This window comes from Symphodus melops (assembly GCF_947650265.1).
Source record: "Symphodus melops genome assembly, chromosome: 4".
Classification (NCBI taxonomy): Eukaryota; Metazoa; Chordata; class Actinopteri; order Labriformes; family Labridae; genus Symphodus; species Symphodus melops.
Window position 1 is genome coordinate 24,458,265 of NC_136694.1, and position 21,791 is coordinate 24,480,055.

Here is a 21,791-nt window from a genome sequence, read left to right on the forward strand (position 1 = left end):
TCTCAACGTGGAGCTCAGACCATTGACGAGACAACCAGTATATTCTTTAATGTCGTACTGGCATTGATATTCAATAAAGGGAAGTCGCTCAGACAAAATTTACAATTGCAGTTTTCAATGATCTCAGCTGCACACTGAAATGATACATCGTTTACACAACGTCGCCAGAATGAACAGCTCAACACCTGGACAGCTACTAGTCATAAAAAGCATTTTTTGTTTGAAGACTTTGGTAGATAGGTCCCCTAGTTTTTCTTGAAGTCATACTCTACCTGATACTTAAATGAAGCTTAAGAGATAATAATGAGAGTGCAGCTATTTCTGGAGGGAAGGGTACTGTACAAATCCAGAAACCTATCACCCTATAAAACTAGGGTCATTTTATACAACATTAATTGAAATCCTTACTATCAAATCAAAGGGGTCCACTGTTTTGATGAACTAAATGTTTATGGATATGAAACACATGTCCTACTTTTTAAGAGTATTTACACAAACTTCATTAGTAACTTAACAGTTAGGATTCTATATCTTCAGAATTGATCGAGCATAATACTTTGTCCTTGTCATCTAGAAATGGCTACCATTCAGTGGGAACAGCCAATTGTATTTCAACATATTGTTTTGTTTTTTTCCTTTGTTTTACATAACACATCCTGATGCTCCCACTTCATTAGTAACAAGTCCTCAGTCCATCCATGTTCCATCAGGCTGACATTGAGAACAGCATAGACCTTTTTGAGAAGTCAAAGTTAGTTGAATCAAAACCAGACCAATTGCATTTTTATACACTTTTAAAAGCACAACGTTTAGAATTTTAAATTATTAGTAAATGCTCAATCAATGACATAAACCATGACATTACAAAATGATCAAACAAATCACTGTTTCGGCTCTATCGTAGGGAAGAAAGTTTTCTACAAAACTATTGCACATAAAAAATACAACCTCTCTTAAGAACAATCACATCCGTCTAACCGTTCGCTTCATTATGTGCAAAGTTCAACATTGTCAACTCATTATAAAATTAAGAAATCAACCTGTCAAAATAAGAATATATTGAATTAGAATGATCTTATTTATCAAAGTTATTAAAGTAACTATATATGTGCTACACGAGTCAGTCATCCGTTTGAAAAAAAGGGAAAAAAAGTATTTTTAAACAAACTAAACTTGAGTCTCACCCAAACAACATATTTGTGTCAAGCTGTAGCTTAAAATAATGAACCTTTTTATTTTTTTTAAAAATGCACAAATCTGTGTTTTCTTCTGAAATAATAATTCTAGTGTAAAGATTCGACAAGGCAGCTCCTATGAAGTTACTACTGCACAGATTCACTGATTTACGTGTAGAAACTGCACTTATGCAATGTACAGCGAGTGCAGACACGACAGGGTGAGAAAGGCGTCCCCTTTGGCCTCCAAAGCCTGATAGAGGGCTTAGCAGGGTTGAGTAATGAGGGTGGGGACTGATCACACATGTGAGGAGTGAAACAGGATGAGGAGGATTCACGGGAAAAGTTGGAACTGTGTTTGACAGTGTACGTCCATCTACCAGTTTGAAAGCAGCTCCTGGCTGCGAGGAAAATCTGGTGAAAGGTGCTTTAGTGTGAAATGGATATCGCTCCTCCTGCTTGAGTTCTGTTACTCCTGACCAAAACCTTCCGTCTCCTCAATGGCGAACATGAGCTTCTCCTTCAGCTGCTCGTAGCTCTTGTAAGGAGGGAGGTCCAGACGATTAAAGCTGAAAAGACGACAAAGAAGAAACTAAGGGACCTTGCAAAGTAGCATAGATGTGATTGAATGTGTAGTGTGGCACGTGTTTACGTTGAATCCCTTGAAAGAAAGAGAACAAACAGAACACTTTGCTTCGGTTCCTAATTAGTGTAATATACACAATTCTGACTTGAAGGAAGAATGTGTGACATTTTAAACATGAACACAGCAGAAATCAAGTATATCCTCTTTGAATGTCTCTCTGAGTCAGGACTGTCTGCAATGAGTGAGGAGCACGAGTCAGCAGCTGTATTGTCAGTGGAGCCGTGTTTACATCACGTTTACATGGACAGGACGGCCACGTGTATAAAAACAGTCAAGGACGAGAGAAAAGAACAATAACTTGGGCTACTCACTGCTTATTAGGATGTCATGCAAGTGTCTTTAGATCAAAATCATTCTGTGTCAATTTACAGTATGTACAAGATGAAGCTATGAGCTAAACTAAGTATGCTAACATTAGCATGCTAGCACAACAATGCAGCTTAATTATGATGCTGATAACTTTGTGTGAACACGCGTGGAGAGGGCTTTGGAGGTGTGTCACTGGAGGAGATCAGAGGCTTCAGAATTGCGGAGGTGTCGCCAAACAGAAAAATGTTTCGGTTTAATGCTCGTGCTCAAAAGCCACATCTACAAGAAGTCGCACATTCTTCCTTTAAATGTTTAACTGTACACGTACAGATACAGTGTAACTTGATGCTCACACTCACATGCATTATAAAAGTTAACTAAAGAGACATTTTTCAAAATGTTATGAAGCACAACATATTATAGTCGTGTGGTAACCTGCAGCAAACACCTGCAATTTGTTCACAGAAAGAAGGGTTTGTTTTTCTTCAGCCTTCGCTGCTTTGTTCCTCATGTTCCCTGGAACTCAGACCCCCCTGCAGGTTACACAACGTGCTTCCAGCATAGACTAGAATGAGCATGTTCTGTGTCACTGAATGGGAATGTAAAAGGTTGTGTCATCCATTTTATCGAGGTGTGTGGTGCATGCTTGGAGTATACTCTTAAAAGGATTGAGAAATGATCATCAAGGCAGAGATTGTTTTGATAAAAAAACGCTTTTTCATACAAAAGTGTGTCGCCGCAGTCGAAGCCGTATCGGACTGCTGCACTTCTTTGACACGCTGCTGCATGAATGAATCTGCTGTGTAAACATTTGGTAATCTGTATTACTTAACAATAACCATGTCTTCTCCCACAGTATTACATAACGTCAAACGCCAAATAAAGACTCACAATAGAGAAAGGCTGGTGATTGGTTAATTAAGAACTGACTAAGAGGGTTTGGTCATGAAAGTTAAATCCTGCTTAAATTGGGAGCTGACATCTAGTCAAATACCTGCGGCCTGAGACTTCCATGAGGGCCGGGTTACAAAAACTGGTCTTACCATGTGTGGCTTCGTGGAAGCCAGTTCTCTTTGCCCACTTTCTCTATGCAGAACTTTTGGGGGCCGTTGCTTCCTGTATGAACCAATGGAAGAATGAAAAAAAAAAAATTAATCCCAAAGATTAATTTTTACACGCGTGGATCACAGCGCGAGTGTTGCGTCTCTTTCCTCGTACCCATTAAGTCAGCGAAGCCACCGACAGGAAGACGACAAGTCCCTGTGACAAACTGCAGCAGTCTCATTCTCTTCTCGTTGTCCATCTCCTTCGCAAACTGTCAACACAACACCCTGTTAGAAGGACTCAGCACACCGATGACACGTCATTCTTCAGGATAGAAGTTATTGTTTCAGTAATGTGACGTATTCTCATATTCACGAGTCTCTCTTTACACTCTGAAGCATCAGCACGAGGTCACCAATATTGGTGTACACCAATAGTACACTATTTACAAACTTCAATACTAACTGTAGTCATGAGACTGAACTCAAACTATTGAGCAGGATTAACATCATGGATGGATCACTAACAGGGCAGTGTGAAGTTTGCAGCTGTGTTTCACCCACCTGCCAGAACCAGAGGATCTGTTTGCTACTTCGGGCATAATGCCTGTAGATGGTGTTTCTCTGCCAGTCCACCAGGTCGATCTCCTGCATCCCACACAGCATCACCTACAGGCGAGAGAGGACACAGTATTCAGAGCTCTTGGGAAAAAAAACCCAGCATGGTCTCCAGGCATAAAACATTCCTGTAAATCATAAATCTTGTACAGATTATGTTTCATGGATTAGATACCTCTAACTCTTTAGCATCAAAGTACTGAAGGTACTGCTGGGGCAAAACTTCATTGAAGCCTTCAAAGAATGCCTGAGTCTGCTCCTCCACGCCTCTGGAGAGCCTCCACTCTGCCACCAACCTGCAGACAAAGATGCGAAGAAAAACAGAATGAATCACTTTGAAAGGTAAATAACTGTATTTCTCTCCTTTAAAGGCCTCTCCTCATTGAAGACCAAAACACATTTTATGTTGTCAGGGTCTGTAAAAAGCTCTGGACCAGACTATCACCGTCTCGTGTTAAACATGAATGTTTGAGACGGATGCTGGATGAGAAGCAGCAGAGGATTCAGCCGTACCGGATGTATTCCTCTTTATTTTCTTCAGTCACTTGGAGGTTCCCTCCGTCTGGTTTCAGCTCGTGGGTGGTGACCTCCCCGAGGATCTCCTTGTCAACTGAGAAGAACATCTCCAGACCACACTCTTCGATGTTATTATCCCTGCAGAACGCCAGAAAGTCATTATGAGCATCGGTTTGTTTTGTACCGAACAGGTTGGTGATTAGATTTTAAAAAAAAAGAAGAAGTGATTATCTCTTCAAAGATTCACTCATGTCTTTTACATTTCTTTCAACTTTTGTCAAAACTGCTTGTATGGCAGCGACAGAACATTTGGACAAGGACTGAAATACAATAAATACTTTCAACGCTTTCCAACCAATCACGAGCGGCCCTGTCCTGAAGCTCGCCACATTCTACTTCATACATTCGAGTTTGTATCGCCAAACCTACTTGATCCAGATGAGCGAGTTGTAAAACTCTGGATCGATGGACTCGAGGTCTTTGAGAGCCAGAGGTTTGTTCAGGATGCGTTTGTAGAAGGGGAGGGAGAATCCAGTGTCGATGAATTTGCCGTGAAACAAAGCCTAGCAGGACAAAGAAAAAGACGGAGCCAGGTGAACAAATGTGTTAAAACCACAGCCCTCTATCAGCTGAACAGAAAACACGTAACACTATCAGAAGATGATTCACAAAGTCTAGTGAATAAAAGATTTTCTGTGAACCTTTACGTGAAATAAGGATTTTAAATTCTTTTTTTTTCTTTTTTTTAACCTGATCCTGAGTGTTAGAGTGTATAGACGACTGCAGGTGATAGTTCCACATAACAAACTGTGTGCAATCTGAAACACGTGTGATTCATCCTGTTGGCAAAAGAAGTGACGCCGCCACCTTTATTCCAAATAACTGACGCCACATGAAGTAATAGCGGTGACAAACAATGCAGGTACCATGGCAATGAAGCGTCCTATGAACTTGAAGTACTTGAGGTGATCAGGGTTGATGTAGGAGGCCGGGTTGATCTGTAGACAATAGTTGTCCTTGCCAGCGTACTCAAACAAGCAGTACATGGGGTTCAGCACCTCGTGGGAGAGCAAGAAGAACCATTCTCTGGAAATGGAATCACAGAGAGACATTAAAAGGATAATGAATCAATCAATCAATCAGCTCGAAATACAGGTTTCGTGTTTTTTTGTTTTTTTTAATGCATAGGTGTCGTCAAAAAAATAAAAAATAAATAAATAATCAATTAAGAACTAAACACACCTCAAACCTGTCTGCAATAACATGCAAATGTACAAAATTAAATCAGTTATAATTACCTGGCCACACCTCCATAGTCCAATCCTTCCTCCCCAGGGAATATTATCCACAGTCTCCGCCGCAGATCTTGAGGGTGGAAGCTCATGATCTTTGAATGCAGACATAATTATTATTAGGACAGTCTCACTGATGATGATGATTTTTAGTCACAAACATCTTTGTTAACATTTGAGACTAAGTAAGAAAGTGTCACACCCCAGACACTAACACGGCAATGACATTACTCATATTATTATCATTGAGAATAATTATAACCTGTTGGAATGAGTCCTCAAACAAGGTTTTTCTTGAGACGTTGATCTTAATGTGCTGAGGCATCGACAGTTGCTGCGAGGGAGAAAAACAAACATGTGCAGTGTGTGAATATTGTGAATCAACTGGAACCCTTGAGACACGAGTGTCCACATTAAGGCAGCTTATGATGACAGACTGTATATGGTGATGCGTCTGTTCTTCAAGCGTGATGACAAATCATTTTAACACCTGTTTTTGGCAGCACACGCACCTGACACCAGAACCTGAAGTACTGCACTTTGGCTTTGAAGTCCCTGACATACGTGATCTGAGGCCCGTTCTCACTGTGGAGAAAACACACAGAAGAAAATACTCAATGTCTACTGATGCAACAAGCTTTTAGTTCATGTGTGGACTTGATGACTCTGCAGAGTGCACACTCATTAGTTAAACTCATGCTCCTGCTCCCGATCTCCAGTCCGATAAATAATAGTAAGAATCCTTCAGAAAAGATTCTCGTCTCTTAATGTCAGGCATTTAAAAACTGGACTGACAAATCCTTTCGAAAGGGTTTGAATTCAGGGACAAAACTTTCCTTCTCAGACAAAAAAAAAAAGAAGCTGGATGACTTCAAGTTGTTGTCCTCTGCTTGAGAGTAACGTTACATTTAAACAAGAACTCACAGTGAAGATTTCCCTGTGCGAGGATCAATGTAGGTCGTGGTTCGTCTGTTGTGGTCTACAAAATATGGAATACCGTCCACAGTGAACCTCATCTCCCAACCCTCAGGCAAGGGCTTATCATTTAACAGCCTGAAGAAAGGAAATCCAAAAAGAACAGACATCAAACGCGTTATCAACAAAATAAAATGAAAGAATGAAAACCATTTATAAAAGACTTTGTGACAAAACAAGAGAATCTAAATCCATGATCTAATGTCTGAACATATAGGTTATTATCTTATATATTGGACAAATGGACAAAAGAAATGGTTGTCTTTTGTCTCGTTATCATAACAACACACACTCAGATGAATTGTATGGATAAAGAAGAGACTCCTTTGATTAACTAGTGAAAGTAACAGACTGTTTCTTCAGATGTTCCAGTTACACTTCCTCATCATACGCAGGTTCATTAGAATTCATAGCACAGAGTTTAACCTGTCACTCATTTGGATTTGAGTAACATTAAACTTCCTCTAAATTCACTTCCTCTCTATTGTTGGCATGGATGTGTCCTTTCATTATTAAACTGTAAGTTACTCATCACAGTTCACGAGCAGATAGGAATCCAGACAATCCTAAAGCCTGTTTGAGGTTAGCAGGAGGGATAAACCTGTCTCACTCTATTCCCCAGAATAAAGAACGGATTCCCTTCAGAAAGGTTTTAGTAAACCTGGAGCTGAGCAGGATGCCTACACGTGAGCGCCTCCTACAGGCATTTAAATGTAATCACAGCCAAGTCTGTAAGAGTCCTTTATTCTTATAGAGATAACTCACCCCTGCGTCCTCGGGTCTTCCCACTGTGTTGTCCGAGTCGAATGGTGAACAAAATACACTCTGCCATTCGTGTCTGTTCTCTTCTCTGACATTGAGAAACAAAGAGAGTCATTTCATTTCATTTCATGCGTTCAAACTGAAATCAAAAGAAACTCCTCCTCGTCAGTGATATTTACCCCAGCCGTGAGGTAAAGGTCCCAGCGGGTCAAACTCTTTATTTGCCGTGGCCGCCAACTGGTCCTGGAGCTGAGGAAGAGAGAGAGAGGGACAAACATTGATGGAGTTTTAAGCACAGCTTTTTTTTTTTAAACTTGTTGAAGCATATGTCATGTCACTTGTTCAAAGACGTCTGAGAGAAGAAAATAAACTGTTTAGAAAAACTGTTCATATACTGGAGGAGAATCCTCAACATGGATATTCTTTATTCTATTTTCATTGAGTTCATTTAGGACAATTAAAATAAATATTCATTCCACAAACTAACTGATGATAGGACGCCCCTTGTCAATAATGCAAAGTGTCAAACCCGGTCAGAGACTGATGAGGGACACGTTTCAGACTTTGAAGAGACAATATGCCCTTGAACAACCACACCTCTACAGATATTTATAATTACACTTGTAAATAAAAGCCTTCGAGTCAGAATCAAAAAGGCTTCATGAAAAAAAATATATTCAACACAAAAAGAAAAAAAATAACAAGAAGGCAATTTCCCTAACTCACATACATGGAGAGAATTTGGATGGAAGTGTCTAGTTAGGTTTGTTTATCACTCCAAAACAAAGATCTTACATGATCTGATCTTACAGGAGAGGATCCAAAATGCTGGAAACATTTCAGGACTGTCCAACAAGTTTCAGGTAAAAAATCCACAACACTCTGGAAGTCATATTTACAAAGAAAATACCATTTGAGTTTCATACTTATATTTTTGGGAAAGTTGGCTGTATGGTTGAGCACTTCAATGTTTATTTCTTTGGCTTTCTGATTACTGCCTGTAAGAAAACCATAACCAGACAGCGGCTACATCCCGACTCCCTCACGACACGAGGAGTGGGAGGACGTACAAAAGCAAATAGTTTTGTAATAAGAAATAAATCATTAATAGAATTGTGTTGGGAAGGGACTTTAAGCTATAAAAAACAATCAATAGATGGACTAAATGTGCAGTGATTGTAAGAGCTGCAACAGGCGCGGCTCTTACCCCGTATATGAATCTCTGGTTGAACTGCTGCATGGCTCCCTGCAGCTGGCTACGCTGGTGTTGCCACTCCTCGTAGTTACGCACAGACTCCTGCGTGGGGCGCTGCCATGTCGTAGTCCTGGTTATGTGGTCGACGTAGTACACCCTTCCCATGGGGTCCACCCTTCGCTCCCACCTAGAGAAAAGAGAAGGCAGTGCTCACTGGTGAGTTCTTTTCCTTACACACATCAGTGCCTTCAAATGTGATGACAAAACATTCTGAATGAAAAATTTTTTTAAAAAGAGAGCAGCTCCTGTTAAAAGTGGTCTGAAGTATATTTTTAGGGATTTATCTTTGAATTTTCTTTCAGAGCAAAGCTTGGTGACTGAAATAATGTCGACGATGAAAGGATTCTGTACCCTGTAGGAAGAGGCTCAGGCCTGTCCCAGGTTGTCCTTTTCTCAATATGGTCTACATAGTAGACCCGTCCGTTTTGGTCCACTCTTTGCTCCCACCTAAAGAAACCATATGATGATAAAAAATGAGTGAGCGAAGCAAAAGCCAAGAAAAACAGGATTAAGATGAAGTAGATCCTGTCAGCGGAAATTCTTTAAGAAACCGAAACCTTTTCTACACTTTAAACACTATTTCAAATAAAGCTGCAGGCCAATATGCGTAATAAACATAAAATGCAAAATAAAGTATAGTGCCTGGCTCTTTTTACCCTGGTGGTAAGGGGCCGTTGCTCATGGGAGTGATTCTGGGCGTTGTGGCCAGAGCTGCTGTGGTGGAGGTTTCTGGAGGTTTTGGACCACTTGCTGTCTGTGAAGAGCCTGCACTCGCTGCTGCTCCTCCTGCACCTGAGTCATCCGGCTGATTTGAACATCCACTCGCCGACGCCTGAGAAGAGCCATCAGACGGTTGACCTTCACTAAGCTCACTTGGAGAGGAACTGCTAGAAGAGGCTGTGGAGAGGAGAGGTTTAAAAGACAGGGATTAGAGAAGCTTTAAAATCTGCAGACTTCTCCAACAAATGTAAGGTATGTGGTTACAGCGTCATACTGTAATGCCCTTGGTGTCACTTTTGTGCTTTTCCTACTTGGTGAGGCTGCAGGTCTGCGAGGAGTAGCCGGAGGAGGTCGAGCTGGTCTGGGAGGACGCGGGGCGCTGGAGCCCCCTGGAGATCGGGAAGGTGAAACCTTCCCGTTAACAGCAGGACCGTTGGGTACAATCACCCACTCCTCCGAGTCACTAGAGGGGGAAGTGTCTCTGCTTGACCTGGGGATAAAAACATTTACCTTAGTTCATCAACACAAAAAAAACGTTGGCTTATCAAATCCATAACAAGAGTTCAACAAAGAGGCACATGTAGGTCAATAAAGAAAAGTTTACTCGACCTGTTGCCAGTGTCTCCGTTCTGTCTGGCATTCCCGTTGGGAACAGAAGCTACGAGAGGGAGAAAAGGAGGACAGTGAAATCCACTTTGAAAACAAGATTGGATGTTGCTGCAACATCAAAACACCCATTCAACATTTTTAAAACAAAATCTTGAGATTTGAAAAAGGAAAAGGCTTCAGTTGCCTTCTTGTGAAAGAATAAAGAAATGATTCCTTACAACAGCTGACTTTTACATTCATTTCAATACACATCAGCACTGATCAGTCATTCAAATAGTCTCAAAATGTGTCCACTCACTACTTTAAAACCTGAATTGCTTGTAGGCCAACCACTGCCGAAACCAGCCCACAATATGCATGTCAAGGCTGGCTTACAGCATCGAACCTGCGATACGGGGTCATGTGTTTTAATCAGGTCTGACTGAAACACTCTTTTGTACAGTTTTTGAATCTCAGATCAAAAGTAGTCTGAAGGCCTCTGAGTATCCGTTTGTTATCTGAAGAGTTGACCACAAAGCCCAACATTTTGAGAGTTGGCTTCAGTACATCTGTACGTTGTTTCGTCTCTCTGCTGTGGTTGACCTCGTATCGTGGGACCCTGTCTCCGTTTCCTTTCTTACCCTGTTCTCTCTCAGCTGTCGCAAAGGTATCCGGGTCCACCTGCATGCCGTCGAGACAGACTGACAGGTCACCTACAATATCCTGGGGGTCTCTGTCAGAGCACAGCTGTAGTGTCTTCACCACCTCAGATACTGAAGAGGACACAGAGGATCATATTTCAACGAGATTGAATGACAACAAATAACAAGAATCACAAAAAAAAAAAAACAGCCACATATAAGCATAACGTCAAATTAAAAAACAGATTATTCTAAATCTGCCCTGGAGAAGTACGATTTACCCTTACTTATATTTTTAAAGGATATTAAATGAAACAACATTTTTCCTTTAAGACCCGCCCCCTTTCTAGTCATTCAAAACAACCTCCAGCTCAAGTTTGTTGGGTGCAGTTTTTAGCCCAGCTCGTAGGAGTGGGGGCCCTGGTGATGGCTGTGTCAGTCACTCTATCAGCTCAGTCACATGAGGTGTAACAACCACCATGGTCTCAAGAGCGGCATGCAAAGTTTAGAGAGCCGCTGCATAGAACATTTCATGTCACATGGTACTTTAGTGTTGCTGACCGGGGGATGAGGGGAGGCATTGTATTAGGCTGAAGAAAAAAAAAAAAAAAAAAAGGCATACTAGGAGCAAGCAGAAGGTCATACGCTTCGGTGAGGCATGGGTCCAAGATGAAGGAATAACAAAACTAGTAGAGTGCTTTATAATGTTTAGGCTTATTAAAACATTCTCAAAACAAACACAGGTAGATATGTACTCCTGAAAAGAAAGTGTGTCCAGTCTACAGACTGTTCAACCTCCAAGTGTCATATTCTACCTACAGGCATATGAGCGGAAGATCACAAGGGATTAACCTTGTTATGTTTGTTGTAAATAAAAAACGCTGTTTTTTGAATAACTTTTATGAGTTTGTGAGAATCAACTCGTAGAGCCTGAAAATATGAACTTCAGAGTTCAATGACAAATAACCTGTGTGTGTCAATCTCTGTGAAGGTTTTTCATCGTCCAGGTCGTGCTAGTCCAAAGATTAGATTAGCCCTGAAGTTCATAGTTTTTAATGCTGTTCAACGGAAAAGTAAGTCTCAAGTTTGGGATGAACTAAATTTGTTTGTCTGTTATCTTAAAAAAAAAAAAAAAAATACATGACGTTGAAAGAATGTGGGATGAACTCACATTTCAAGTTGTTAGCCTTTAGAGTCTCACTGATCTCCAGTGTAGCCATTCCCAACAAGATGTCTGCTTTCAGGGTTTGGTGACTCCAAACACGGAAGATCAGCTTGCTGACAGGAGTCACAATCCTGCAGATTAGAAAATGAGAAAATAAGTAAAGATCAAGGAAAACGATGAAGTGTAATCATCACTTCAACGGGAATGATCTGAAGTCGACAAAGCTGCAGCGAGAAAATAAGATTGTTTTGGTGCTTTTGAAAGTTTCAGTTGGGGGAAGATCTACTTTGCAAGGCGTTGACGTCTTAACCTTTCTCTTTACATCTGTACATAGTTAGGTTTTCAACAGTGTGTTAATCAAGAGCATTTCAAGTTACTTTAAAAAGGCAGACAAAGTGTGAATGTCTTTTTCTTGAACACATTAATACTAAAAATAATCCCTCTTGATCCACGAGTGTGTGTGTGTGTGTGTGTGTGTGTGTGTGTGTGTGTGTGTGTGTGTGTGTGTGTGTGTGTGTGGCGGTGTCTGTATTTGCACAGGCTGTGCCATCCGTCTGTGCTTTCTTAGTTACCTTGGTGTGGTTCAGTCTAACATTGAGTCTCTAGTGTGTTACCTCCATCATGCAGGTAGATGCACTCAAAATAAACAGTGAGCTGGTTATACTGATGTTAGTCTTTATCATAAGGAGGCCAAAGCACAGCTGTGCAGATATACTGCCATGTAGCACACAGTAGCACTGAAACTATTTGGAAATTAAGTAAATCATTTCTCTGAAACACTGCTTGATGCTCACTCACACCGCTCCTTGTTACATCATCACTGCTGCTCTTCCTCTCACACGCTCAAGACAAGACGTGTAGAATTAAGGACGGTAAAAGTAGACTTGTTTTTAATTCCATGCTGTCTCACATTTTAAGACACAGTGCTCATGTTTTAAGGTAAAGAGCTTTTATATGAAGTATCCCAGTGGTGGGCCACTGGCTCTACCCATTAGTAATTTATATATACAGGGAATTGTTCATTCAAGACTTAGGGTGTATTCACACCTAACTTGTTTGGTTCGCTTGAAATGAACTAAAACTCTAAAGGTAATCTTTAGTCTATCTTTCTGACACTTTCACTAGTGCTTCATCGCTCTTTTCTTTTATTATCCAATACATTTAAATCATACGGACTATGAACAGAACAGTAGCTGCAGCAGAGTTTTCCTGGCGCTTTTCCCCCACGGCAGTCTGATCCTCCCCTGCGCCACATACTTCATTTATAACCTCGGCCACATTCATCATAACACCGGTTGATTGCCCACACATAGATCTACATTTTTTACACTATTAAATATTTTCGTACCTGTACTAAATGGATGAAATTGTTGCTAAAATGTTTAATACCAGGACAGCGAGTGCAGCATGCAAGTTCTCAATGATTGTTTACTTGCGATTACGGCTTTACCCCACCCTAAACCTTTTTATCCAATGACTGAACGATCTTAGTACACATGGTTTTGTTTATGAATTCTGGGCCTCTTGCGAAAAGTGCAATGTGAAAACAAACCGCACCAAACCAAAAAAGAAACATTGTATTTGGTCCGAACCAAAGAAAGCGGACGAAAGGACTTTTCTGGTGTAAATACACCCTTAGAATTAGCTGAAGTGGCCCAAGTTTGTTTTCACATACAAGACATTTAACTCCAGTTTGAAGTTACTCTCATATTGCAAACAACATAGAGTAACATAGAAAAGAACATGCATCAAAAAAAGGACAACATAAATCCACAAAGAAAAAAGAAGAAACAACAAGATTAATGTTGTTTCAGAGATATACTTTAAATGATCATCGTTCTCATGTTGACAGAACCAACACATTCCCAGTTGAGTAAGTTAATGCTGCAGACACTCTGAGACATCTACACAAACAGACTTACACTAACAACAACAGACTGAGTTACAGATGTGTGAACACCAAAAACAACGTACACCGTTTACTAAACATAGTTTAATTAATGACATTTAAATCATCCACAACTCCATCAATCAAAACTTGCTCTGTGGTTTGAGTGCTTTCTCCTCTTTGACAAACACAACGGTCACACTTACACTGTAACAGCCTGCTTCCATTTGGGAGTGTGAGTGTTGTTGCACTTTTCAGTCCTCTTCGATTGGCCATCCACGGCCACCTCCACGTAAGGACTGGGACCAAACCAGTTCTTTTTGTTCTCCTTCAGCTTGGCTGAAAGCACTAAAGAAGAGAATGAAGAAAAAAACATGGTGAACTGATTGTGTTGTGCAACTCTCAGTATTTTATTGTATCATAGATTACATAGTAGTAAAGATGCTTCAACAACTAATACCAGAAACTTCACACGTAAAACACCACATCCTGTAGCTGCAGCACAGCTGTGACAAACACTTTCTGTATGGATATTGCTCCAGAAACGTGACGACACATAGTCTGTAGTTCCCTAAACTCAGAGTCAAACATTTATACACTTGATGCATTTATCAAACATTTGATAGAACATTCAAATGTTTCAAACATTTGATAAAAATGTTCCACAATAACTTACCAGTGACTTGTAGCTGGGCCTTCATGGTTCATCCATAACACTGCAGCCTTGTTTGGCTGCACTGAAGGACCTGAAACCAGTGACGTCAGATGTAAACACAGGACACTCTATTCAATTAACCCACTTACGGAGTGATTAGACTGTGAGGTGGCTTCAGTCACTGGAAAACAAAACTCTGCTTTGCATATAATTACAAGTAATGATTGAGGAGGAGGCTATCTACAGTATGCATGACAGTTCCATGTATCTAAAGCTTTTAAAATAATAATTATTGTGATGTCAACTTTAACATGTAGCTTTGTAATTTAGACTCCTGAGGAAAGCTTGATATTTCAGGGCATATTTCCTCAATGACATTGATATATTTGTATGCATCAAATTAGATTAACATAATGTGCACTGTGTTGCCTGATTCATGTTATACATATGTAACTACTGACATCCACGACTGAGTTGCATCGAAGTGTATGTCATACAGTGAAGGTAGGTTGAGATCTTTTATTATTATTATTATTATTATTATTATTATTATTTCGGGCCCCAGAGAACTACATGAAACGTAATGTTCCCAAGTGTCTTAGCTATAATTTAACCATAGCTATTTCAAAGTACCACCCTGCAGCTTCCATAAGAGGAAATCTCATCCTTAACTTTGCTAAATTAAGTATCACTAAACCTACTTTACTAATCTTTGACAATAATCTATGTCGAGGCAGGAAGACAGTTATGAAGGTAAGGGGAGATACGTTTCTATTTTTTTTAACACACTAATGTTTGTTTACCTGTAAGAAAACGTTGTCTACGAGCCGACGTGTTGTCTGTTAACTTAAAAACATGAAGGTAGCTAAAGTGTGGCTCAAAAGTTAGCTGCACAGCTTCTGTACTGTTAGCATCAGGGTTAGCCAGCATCTGTTGACAACTTCCTACACAATTGAAAGGGTTTCCAACACGACACTATGCTAGGATGTAATATTGACTAGTGTGTAAATGCTGATGGGAGTTACTAAAACAAGGTGAGAAGTTTAACTGCCAGGAGCAACTTTATTCTCCTACGTAACGTAATGTAACACCGTGGGATTAGCTAACCATGCATTAACTATGGTTTAGTGATGCTAACACAGCCCGGTCAGTCGAGCTGCTTCAAAGCGCTCAGGAAGATTAATCTGTACGAAGGTCGTTCAGGAAATGACTACACGTCCTCACCTGACAGGGGCAGACGACAAAGGGCAACACAGACTTCACTTTCAGGTATTCCTATGTTGTTGACAGGCAGAAGGAAGCCATCAGCGCAGACCCGTGTTCCGCCTGCCACAACGGAGAACAGGTTCTTCCGGAAGAAGTTTTCACAATAAAAGCGTAAAATAAAGGGACACTTGAATCTTTGTAGGGATGTAACGTTCACTCAACTCAAGACACGATACAACCTCACGATACCGGGTTTTACAACACGATTCTCTCACGGTGTATTTTACAAAATGAGACTGTCGACAAATATGACCAAAACAGATCGTAGGGGCCATAAATGTAAGTTGGTTGGTTTGTTTACTGATTTGTTTATTGTTTGTCATCTTATTATTTCTGGTGGTGGGCGTGTTTATTGGAAATCATTGTGGTGGTTGCCGGTGTAGGTACCAGATCGGCTCGGGCTAGGCTAGGTAGGTATGCTTTATTTGTCAAATATGTTGATGTTGTATGTTAAACATACAGCACAGATGAAATTTCAAGCCCCTCAACCCACAGTGCAAACGTGCAGTGCATTAAAAAAACAAACAATGACAATTAAATAAAAAATAGCAATAAAAAAATAGCAGTACTAAAAAAAAAAAAAAATTCTTAGCAGCAAAACTTAAAGGGATACTTCACCCATTTGCATGAAGCTGTGTATCATTAGAAACATGGTAGTAGTGTTGAATGGTCATGAATCCAGCCCTCATTTTGCCCTGAGACAAGAAAAATATGTTTTTCTTTGCCTGGAAGTTTTCTTCATGTGATGCAAAAAGCGTCATGCTACATCTTGTCAACAGTGTGCGCTCACCTGGTCATTCCGCTCTATTTATCAATAATAATTTTCTGGTCAATTCTCAGTATATTTCTCACATGATCCTCCAAAGATTCTCAATTCAGGAGTTGATGGCTTTGGGTATTTTAATAAAGAAAACTGAGAAAAATAAGCAGTAGCCTATTTTTAGAAACAAAAAACCAACAACCTAACATACCACACTAGTGATCGCGCTCCAACTTCTCAATGCAACACCCTCTTTTTAAAAAAAATAAATAAAAAAATCTGTCGTGTCCTGCAATTTAAAACATCAGTATACTGTGTATGGCCTTTTGTCAGTTTGCTTAAGGGTGAGCATCGCAATGCATTGCTAATTACAGTTCTTAACTGTTTTAGATCAAAACAGTATTTTCGTGTTGAAAATTGGTCGTAGATTAACAGCAATTGCTGTCAATGTAACTTTCAAATAAAGCTTATTGTTTTCTTAGTGCAAATATTTGATATCAGAAAGATATCATGGTGCAATACCATCACACTATAGCCTGAATTAACATAACATGCATAATTTACCTCAACAGTGTCCCTGTCTCTCTGGATTACTTTGCTTGCTAATTTTGCTTTGTAATGTAGCATCATAGATTGTAAATATTACGCGCAGCATACACCCACAAGTTGTCATTAACATTACATTATAAAAAAAACCTCTCCTTTGTCAACCAAATGAAATTGTTGAGTTAAATTATTCACACTTTCTTTATGTCTTGTGACCAGACAATAGCTGAATTCAAAAGCAGAAAAAAGGCGCAAAATAACATGAAGTGCTCGTCAGCTAAAAACTGGCTAATTCTATTGAATTGAATTCATTAAAAAAAATCTCTTAATTTAGAATTACAGAAAAATAAAGATGTTTAATGCAACCAAAATAATGAGATACTATCTTAAACATTTTTGTTTGAAAGTTGCTTAAATAATTGCCACAAAATCAAGGACGCATTTATATTGAATACATGTTATGAGATATATTAAGTTCCCCCATGCATTTCATATTCCCCCCCTAAGACTAAGGTCTGGCGACAGGTCTGAATCAGTGGACGTGGTGATAACAGTATCAGCACTCATTTTAAGCTTTTATTTTGAAGGTTCAAACGGAAAGAGGTTGAAATTGATACTGACATCACCATTAAACAAATATCTAAAATAAAAAAATGATGAAAATCGAAAGCACGTGTGTCTTTGAGCACTCTATGAGCTCACCAGATTATCCCACTTGGTGTTGTGTTCATTAATAAGGCCGTCATTAAAACTATAAAGTGATGATAAATGGAGAATCGCCATTTTGGCCACGCCCACTCCTGTTCGTTCTCGAGCTCTGTCTTGTGATAGCCGTTACGTTAGTCACCTGCTAGCTTGTCCGACCTCTTCGCGGATAATGGCCATGTTATTGCGATAGCGGGAAAAAACAACTTGTATTTGCATGTGAATAAAAGCTCACAGGCCAACTAAGATGTTGTCTCGTCTGCTGAAAGAGCACCAGGCGAAGCAGGGTGAAAGGAAGGAGCAGCAGGGTGAGGAACAGCTACCTACTTAGCTTACGTGCTAACATATGCTAAAAACAAAGCTGGGGGGGGGGGGGGGGGCTTGATATTTTTATCTGTGTCGACATAATTAAGTTTTTGGTGTCAATGTGTTGTTTTTGTTTTCACAGAGAGACGCAGGCGAGAAGCGATCACAGCAGCTACCTGTCTGACAGAAGCCCTGGTCGACCACCTCAATGTTGGGTACAAATGTTCTGCTACCTGCATCCTCCTTTGACTTTGATTGTTATCCTGGTATCCTTTAGTTATTGAAAAGCTGTGTGCGAGTTGAAGACAAACTTTTGCACTCAGATCTAAAACCTCTGACTTACAGGTTTTTAAGAAGAAGACGGTAGTCTCTCTTTTAGTTTGAGTGTAGCTGTGCCCCATCTGTGAGACGAATATAATACATAAGTAGCTTAGCCCGCGGTGATTTAAACCTGCTAATAATGACTGAATTTACTATTATTCTACAAATTATTCTATCGTTTTTATAATTTTATAAGATGGTGTGAAACACCAGAAAACAGAACAAAATATTGATAAGCTTTAAAGTTTGAGTTGAAAATGTATTTTTTTACTGTTTCACCAATTAGCCAAAAAGTTTATAAATAATAATAGCAAAGAATACATTTAATAAAAATAAAATAAAAATACTTTTGACGAATTGAAACGTGAAAACTTGACAGAATCAGTTTTATTGGACAGATATGTTTAACACACATGGAATTTAACTTCGGCAGACTGTGCTCTCTCTGTACAATGTCAACATTCAATAATAACAATTAGCTAAAAATATAAACAATTAATTAAAGATTAATATGTACAAGACTAAATGAGGCCATTGTCTTCTCAAGACGACACTGCTGGAAGTGTTTAGATTCCTTAGTTACCCAATTATTTCAAGCATACAAACAAATTCATCCACTTTGGATAATACTGTTATGGAAGAAAGGATGGCATCTGAACCCTATTCTCGGCAGGGTCGATATGGCATGTTTAACATGACTATGAACACACATAATAAACTGTTAAAACAAAAATAAGATGTAAAATAATTGTCCTGCGTGTATTAAATAAAGAAGTGAAGACTCTAACTGTGACAGGGAAGAAGACAAAAGTGTTCTCGTGCTTGAGCTGACATCTCATGCTTTGTTTTTGTTTAATCTGGTACCCGTATAACTGCTTTCTATTGTTTGTCCTTTGTGTTTAGAGTTGCCCAAGCGTATGTTAATCAACGTAAACTGGACCATGAGGTGAAGACTCTTCAAGTGCAGGCGAGCCAGTTCTCCAAACAAACTGCACAGTGGATCAGTATGGTGGAGGGTTTCAATCAGGCCCTAAAGGTAATGTATAATCAACAAATAAGTCCATGTCACTGTCTTAGATGTGATCTTCATTGGTTATATGGTTTGAGCCTACAGCTGTCAAATCAAAACGTTAAGCAGGTGAGTTAGCTGAGCTTGGGAACTGTCCCGCTGCTGTTGCAGGCTGGTTATCATCAAACGTCTCACAGTTTAACTCCTCTGAGCTTGAATTGTTCTCAGTGAGAGAGAGAGTCATCTGTATGATCATTTTACTTTGGATGACCGTGTAACTCATTCCATTGACAGTTAAGCATCACGGCTTGCTTTTCGATCGAACACTTCCCTGATTCACATGTGAGGCGAGGTGACGTGAGCCACCTTATTTCACCTTAGAAACATTGCACAGATTAGGACAATCCTGTCAATTAAGGACACTAATGTCCTTATCGATCAATCTTTATGTCAGCTAGATTGGATTATTGTAACGTCCATCTGTCAGCTTTGTCAATGACGAGTTTTCGAGGTCTGAAGACAGTACACAATGCTGAAGCTGATGTTCTGACCGGGTCATGTAAATGTGAACATAATACTCTTATCACCTTAGAGCAGACTTTAATGTTTGTCAGCTACCTAATGGTATAGTAATTGGTAGTGCACCATTGAACTTGGCTGACCTGGTGAACCCATTTATACCTAAACAGGCACTGGTCCTTCGAGTGTCCCTTTGATGCAGTGCTCTGACATTATGGAACAGTCTACCTCTAAGACATTAGACAAGCATGCTCTGTTGAGGTTTGATAGAGCAAAGACCCCTTCGTTTCCTCCTGAAGTTGTTTTGACATATCTCTGAAGTGCTCTCATAGTGTTGGGTGTTTTGAAAGGATTTGATGTATTTTCTCTTCTAGATTTAACGTCATGATCATCCTGTGTTCTTCTCAAAAAAGCTGTTGTTGTAGTCTGCTGTAAACCACTTAGTCTGACTCCTACCCCCCCTGCAGCGAGTTCAGGCATTTATAATAGGAATTTATCCATATTTTTAATGATGGTCTCGTTAGCTTTCTGAGCTCATGAGGAGGCATCAGCAGTAAATTATGTCTGTTTCATTATCATCTAAAAAGTGTGCAAAAAGTTTGCATCGTGACGTGCAAAGTCCGACTCTGTAGTAACGATGGGATCATTGTGATGGGCGACCTCGTAGCCTCACTTGCTGCTATGAGTAAGTTTAGCACGAACCTTCTTGCATCTCATTTACCGTTTTCATTGTCCTAATACAAATAGACCTTAAAGTGTGTCATTGCAATGACTCATTAACCATCACAATGGATCTATCAGATACACTAGTAATCACATTAGTTTCATTAAAGGCTCATGACACCAGTCCTGGATGTTAGCAGATATTAAAGGTGGTTCTGTAAAAGCGATTCATAAAGAGCCCCCTGTCCCTTTGCCATTATCATCCTCACAGGCAGAATCAGGGTGAAAGAATACCTTTAAGTAGTAAAAACGTGTTGGATGATGCTGGTCCGGATGACAGGTCAGATTTGTAGATGTGCACAGAGTTGGTCTAATTCTGTTTCTGGTCCTGTCTTTTGAAAGGAAATCGGCGATGTGGAGAACTGGGCCCGCAGTATAGAGATGGACATGAGGACCATCGCCACAGCTCTGGAGTATGTACACAAGGGTCAGCTTCAGACAGCATCCTCATGAAGTACACGGTGGGATGCAGACTGGAAAAACAAATATCCTGTTGACTTTGTTTTTCTGTATGCCCTTTTGATCAGGTGAATGCTGAAGGTTACTTTTGTTCAGAGACATCTCTGCAGTGCAGTTAAATCTGAAGACATCACATGTAGAAACCTAGCTCATGTTCTTGTTGTAGGCTTAAGGGGCCAAAGACTTCTTCTACTCACTTGGTACCTGACATGTCGGTGTTAATGTAATGTGTGTTTATGTGCAGTGGTGACTGAACTGTTTTTGTAAAACAATTTAACTTTTAGTCACCCTGAAGTTACTTGTTGGAACATTATTTAAAATAAAGTGGGAAAAAAATCTGAAGTGTTTATTTTTTGTTTTTCCTGAAATGTGACTAATAGATTCAATCTGTTTCGTCTTGTGTTTCTATAAAATGCAAATATGTAATACATAGAGGCTCACTAGAGACGCATTACAAAAGAAAAGAGAGGAATATCAAGTACACGTCATTTAAAAGAAAAGTAGTTTCTCAAGGCAAAAATGAAATGTTAAAGTAACCATCGTAAACAACTTTCAAAAGTCGACTTTTCATCGTAAACTTTATCCTTCAGCAGCTGGTTAATATGTGAGCACCCTGACTAATACATTTAGACCTCTAAGGTCTTAAATGGGGGATATAGTTTCGCAACAGCTTCTAAATACTGCAACTGGATAAAAATGTTCCCGGCTGAAGTGATTGGAGGATTGAGGGAATGTGTGATGTGAAGGGGAAGTTATGTCATGTTGCACGAGGCTGCGGATTTCGCTCGTGTGAAAGAACGTGTATTTGGTAAGCAATTACACGGCCAATTGACTGTGAACTATTAAGAATTAAAAATGATCCTTCCAAGTGCCCCCCCCCCCCCCCCCCCCCCACCCGTTTCCTGTGAAATGTCGCTCTCCAGGCTCAT

The 21,791-nt window shown here is 39.9% G+C and overlaps 2 protein-coding genes across 4 annotated transcripts; one reads left to right on the forward strand and one right to left on the reverse strand.

Annotated features, from left to right (window-relative positions):
• Positions 1-1,214: 1,214 nt before the first annotated feature.
• On the reverse strand, positions 1,215-15,592 carry itcha (itchy E3 ubiquitin protein ligase a). The gene is made up of 24 exons (XM_079342244.1): positions 15,473-15,592; positions 14,270-14,339; positions 13,800-13,941; positions 11,712-11,836; positions 10,541-10,672; positions 9,921-9,969; positions 9,623-9,801; positions 9,248-9,488; positions 8,943-9,038; positions 8,544-8,718; positions 7,516-7,585; positions 7,340-7,424; positions 6,524-6,652; positions 6,112-6,184; positions 5,862-5,933; positions 5,606-5,694; positions 5,234-5,393; positions 4,737-4,870; positions 4,305-4,445; positions 3,967-4,087; positions 3,738-3,842; positions 3,349-3,445; positions 3,174-3,246; positions 1,215-1,744 (listed from the first exon to the last, which is right to left on the reverse strand). Exons 2-24 carry the CDS (start codon positions 14,292-14,294, stop codon positions 1,645-1,647), a joined length of 2,613 nt encoding a protein of 870 aa, XP_079198370.1. The 5' UTR covers positions 14,295-14,339; positions 15,473-15,592; the 3' UTR covers positions 1,215-1,644.
• Positions 15,593-17,577: 1,985 nt separating this feature from the next.
• On the forward strand, positions 17,578-21,200 carry bloc1s1 (biogenesis of lysosomal organelles complex-1, subunit 1). Of its 3 annotated transcripts, none has more exons than XM_079341785.1 (5): positions 17,578-17,833; positions 17,974-18,046; positions 19,056-19,188; positions 20,746-20,830; positions 20,931-21,200. In XM_079341785.1, exons 1-5 carry the CDS (start codon positions 17,773-17,775, stop codon positions 20,939-20,941), a joined length of 363 nt encoding a protein of 120 aa, XP_079197911.1. In that variant the 5' UTR covers positions 17,578-17,772; the 3' UTR covers positions 20,942-21,200. The 3 variants fall into 3 exon arrangements, with proteins under 3 accessions (XP_079197911.1, XP_079197910.1, XP_079197912.1); XM_079341786.1 differs by having other exon boundaries at positions 17,584-17,833; positions 20,746-20,816; XM_079341784.1 differs by having other exon boundaries at positions 17,580-17,833; positions 20,746-21,200.
• Positions 21,201-21,791: the final 591 nt, after the last annotated feature.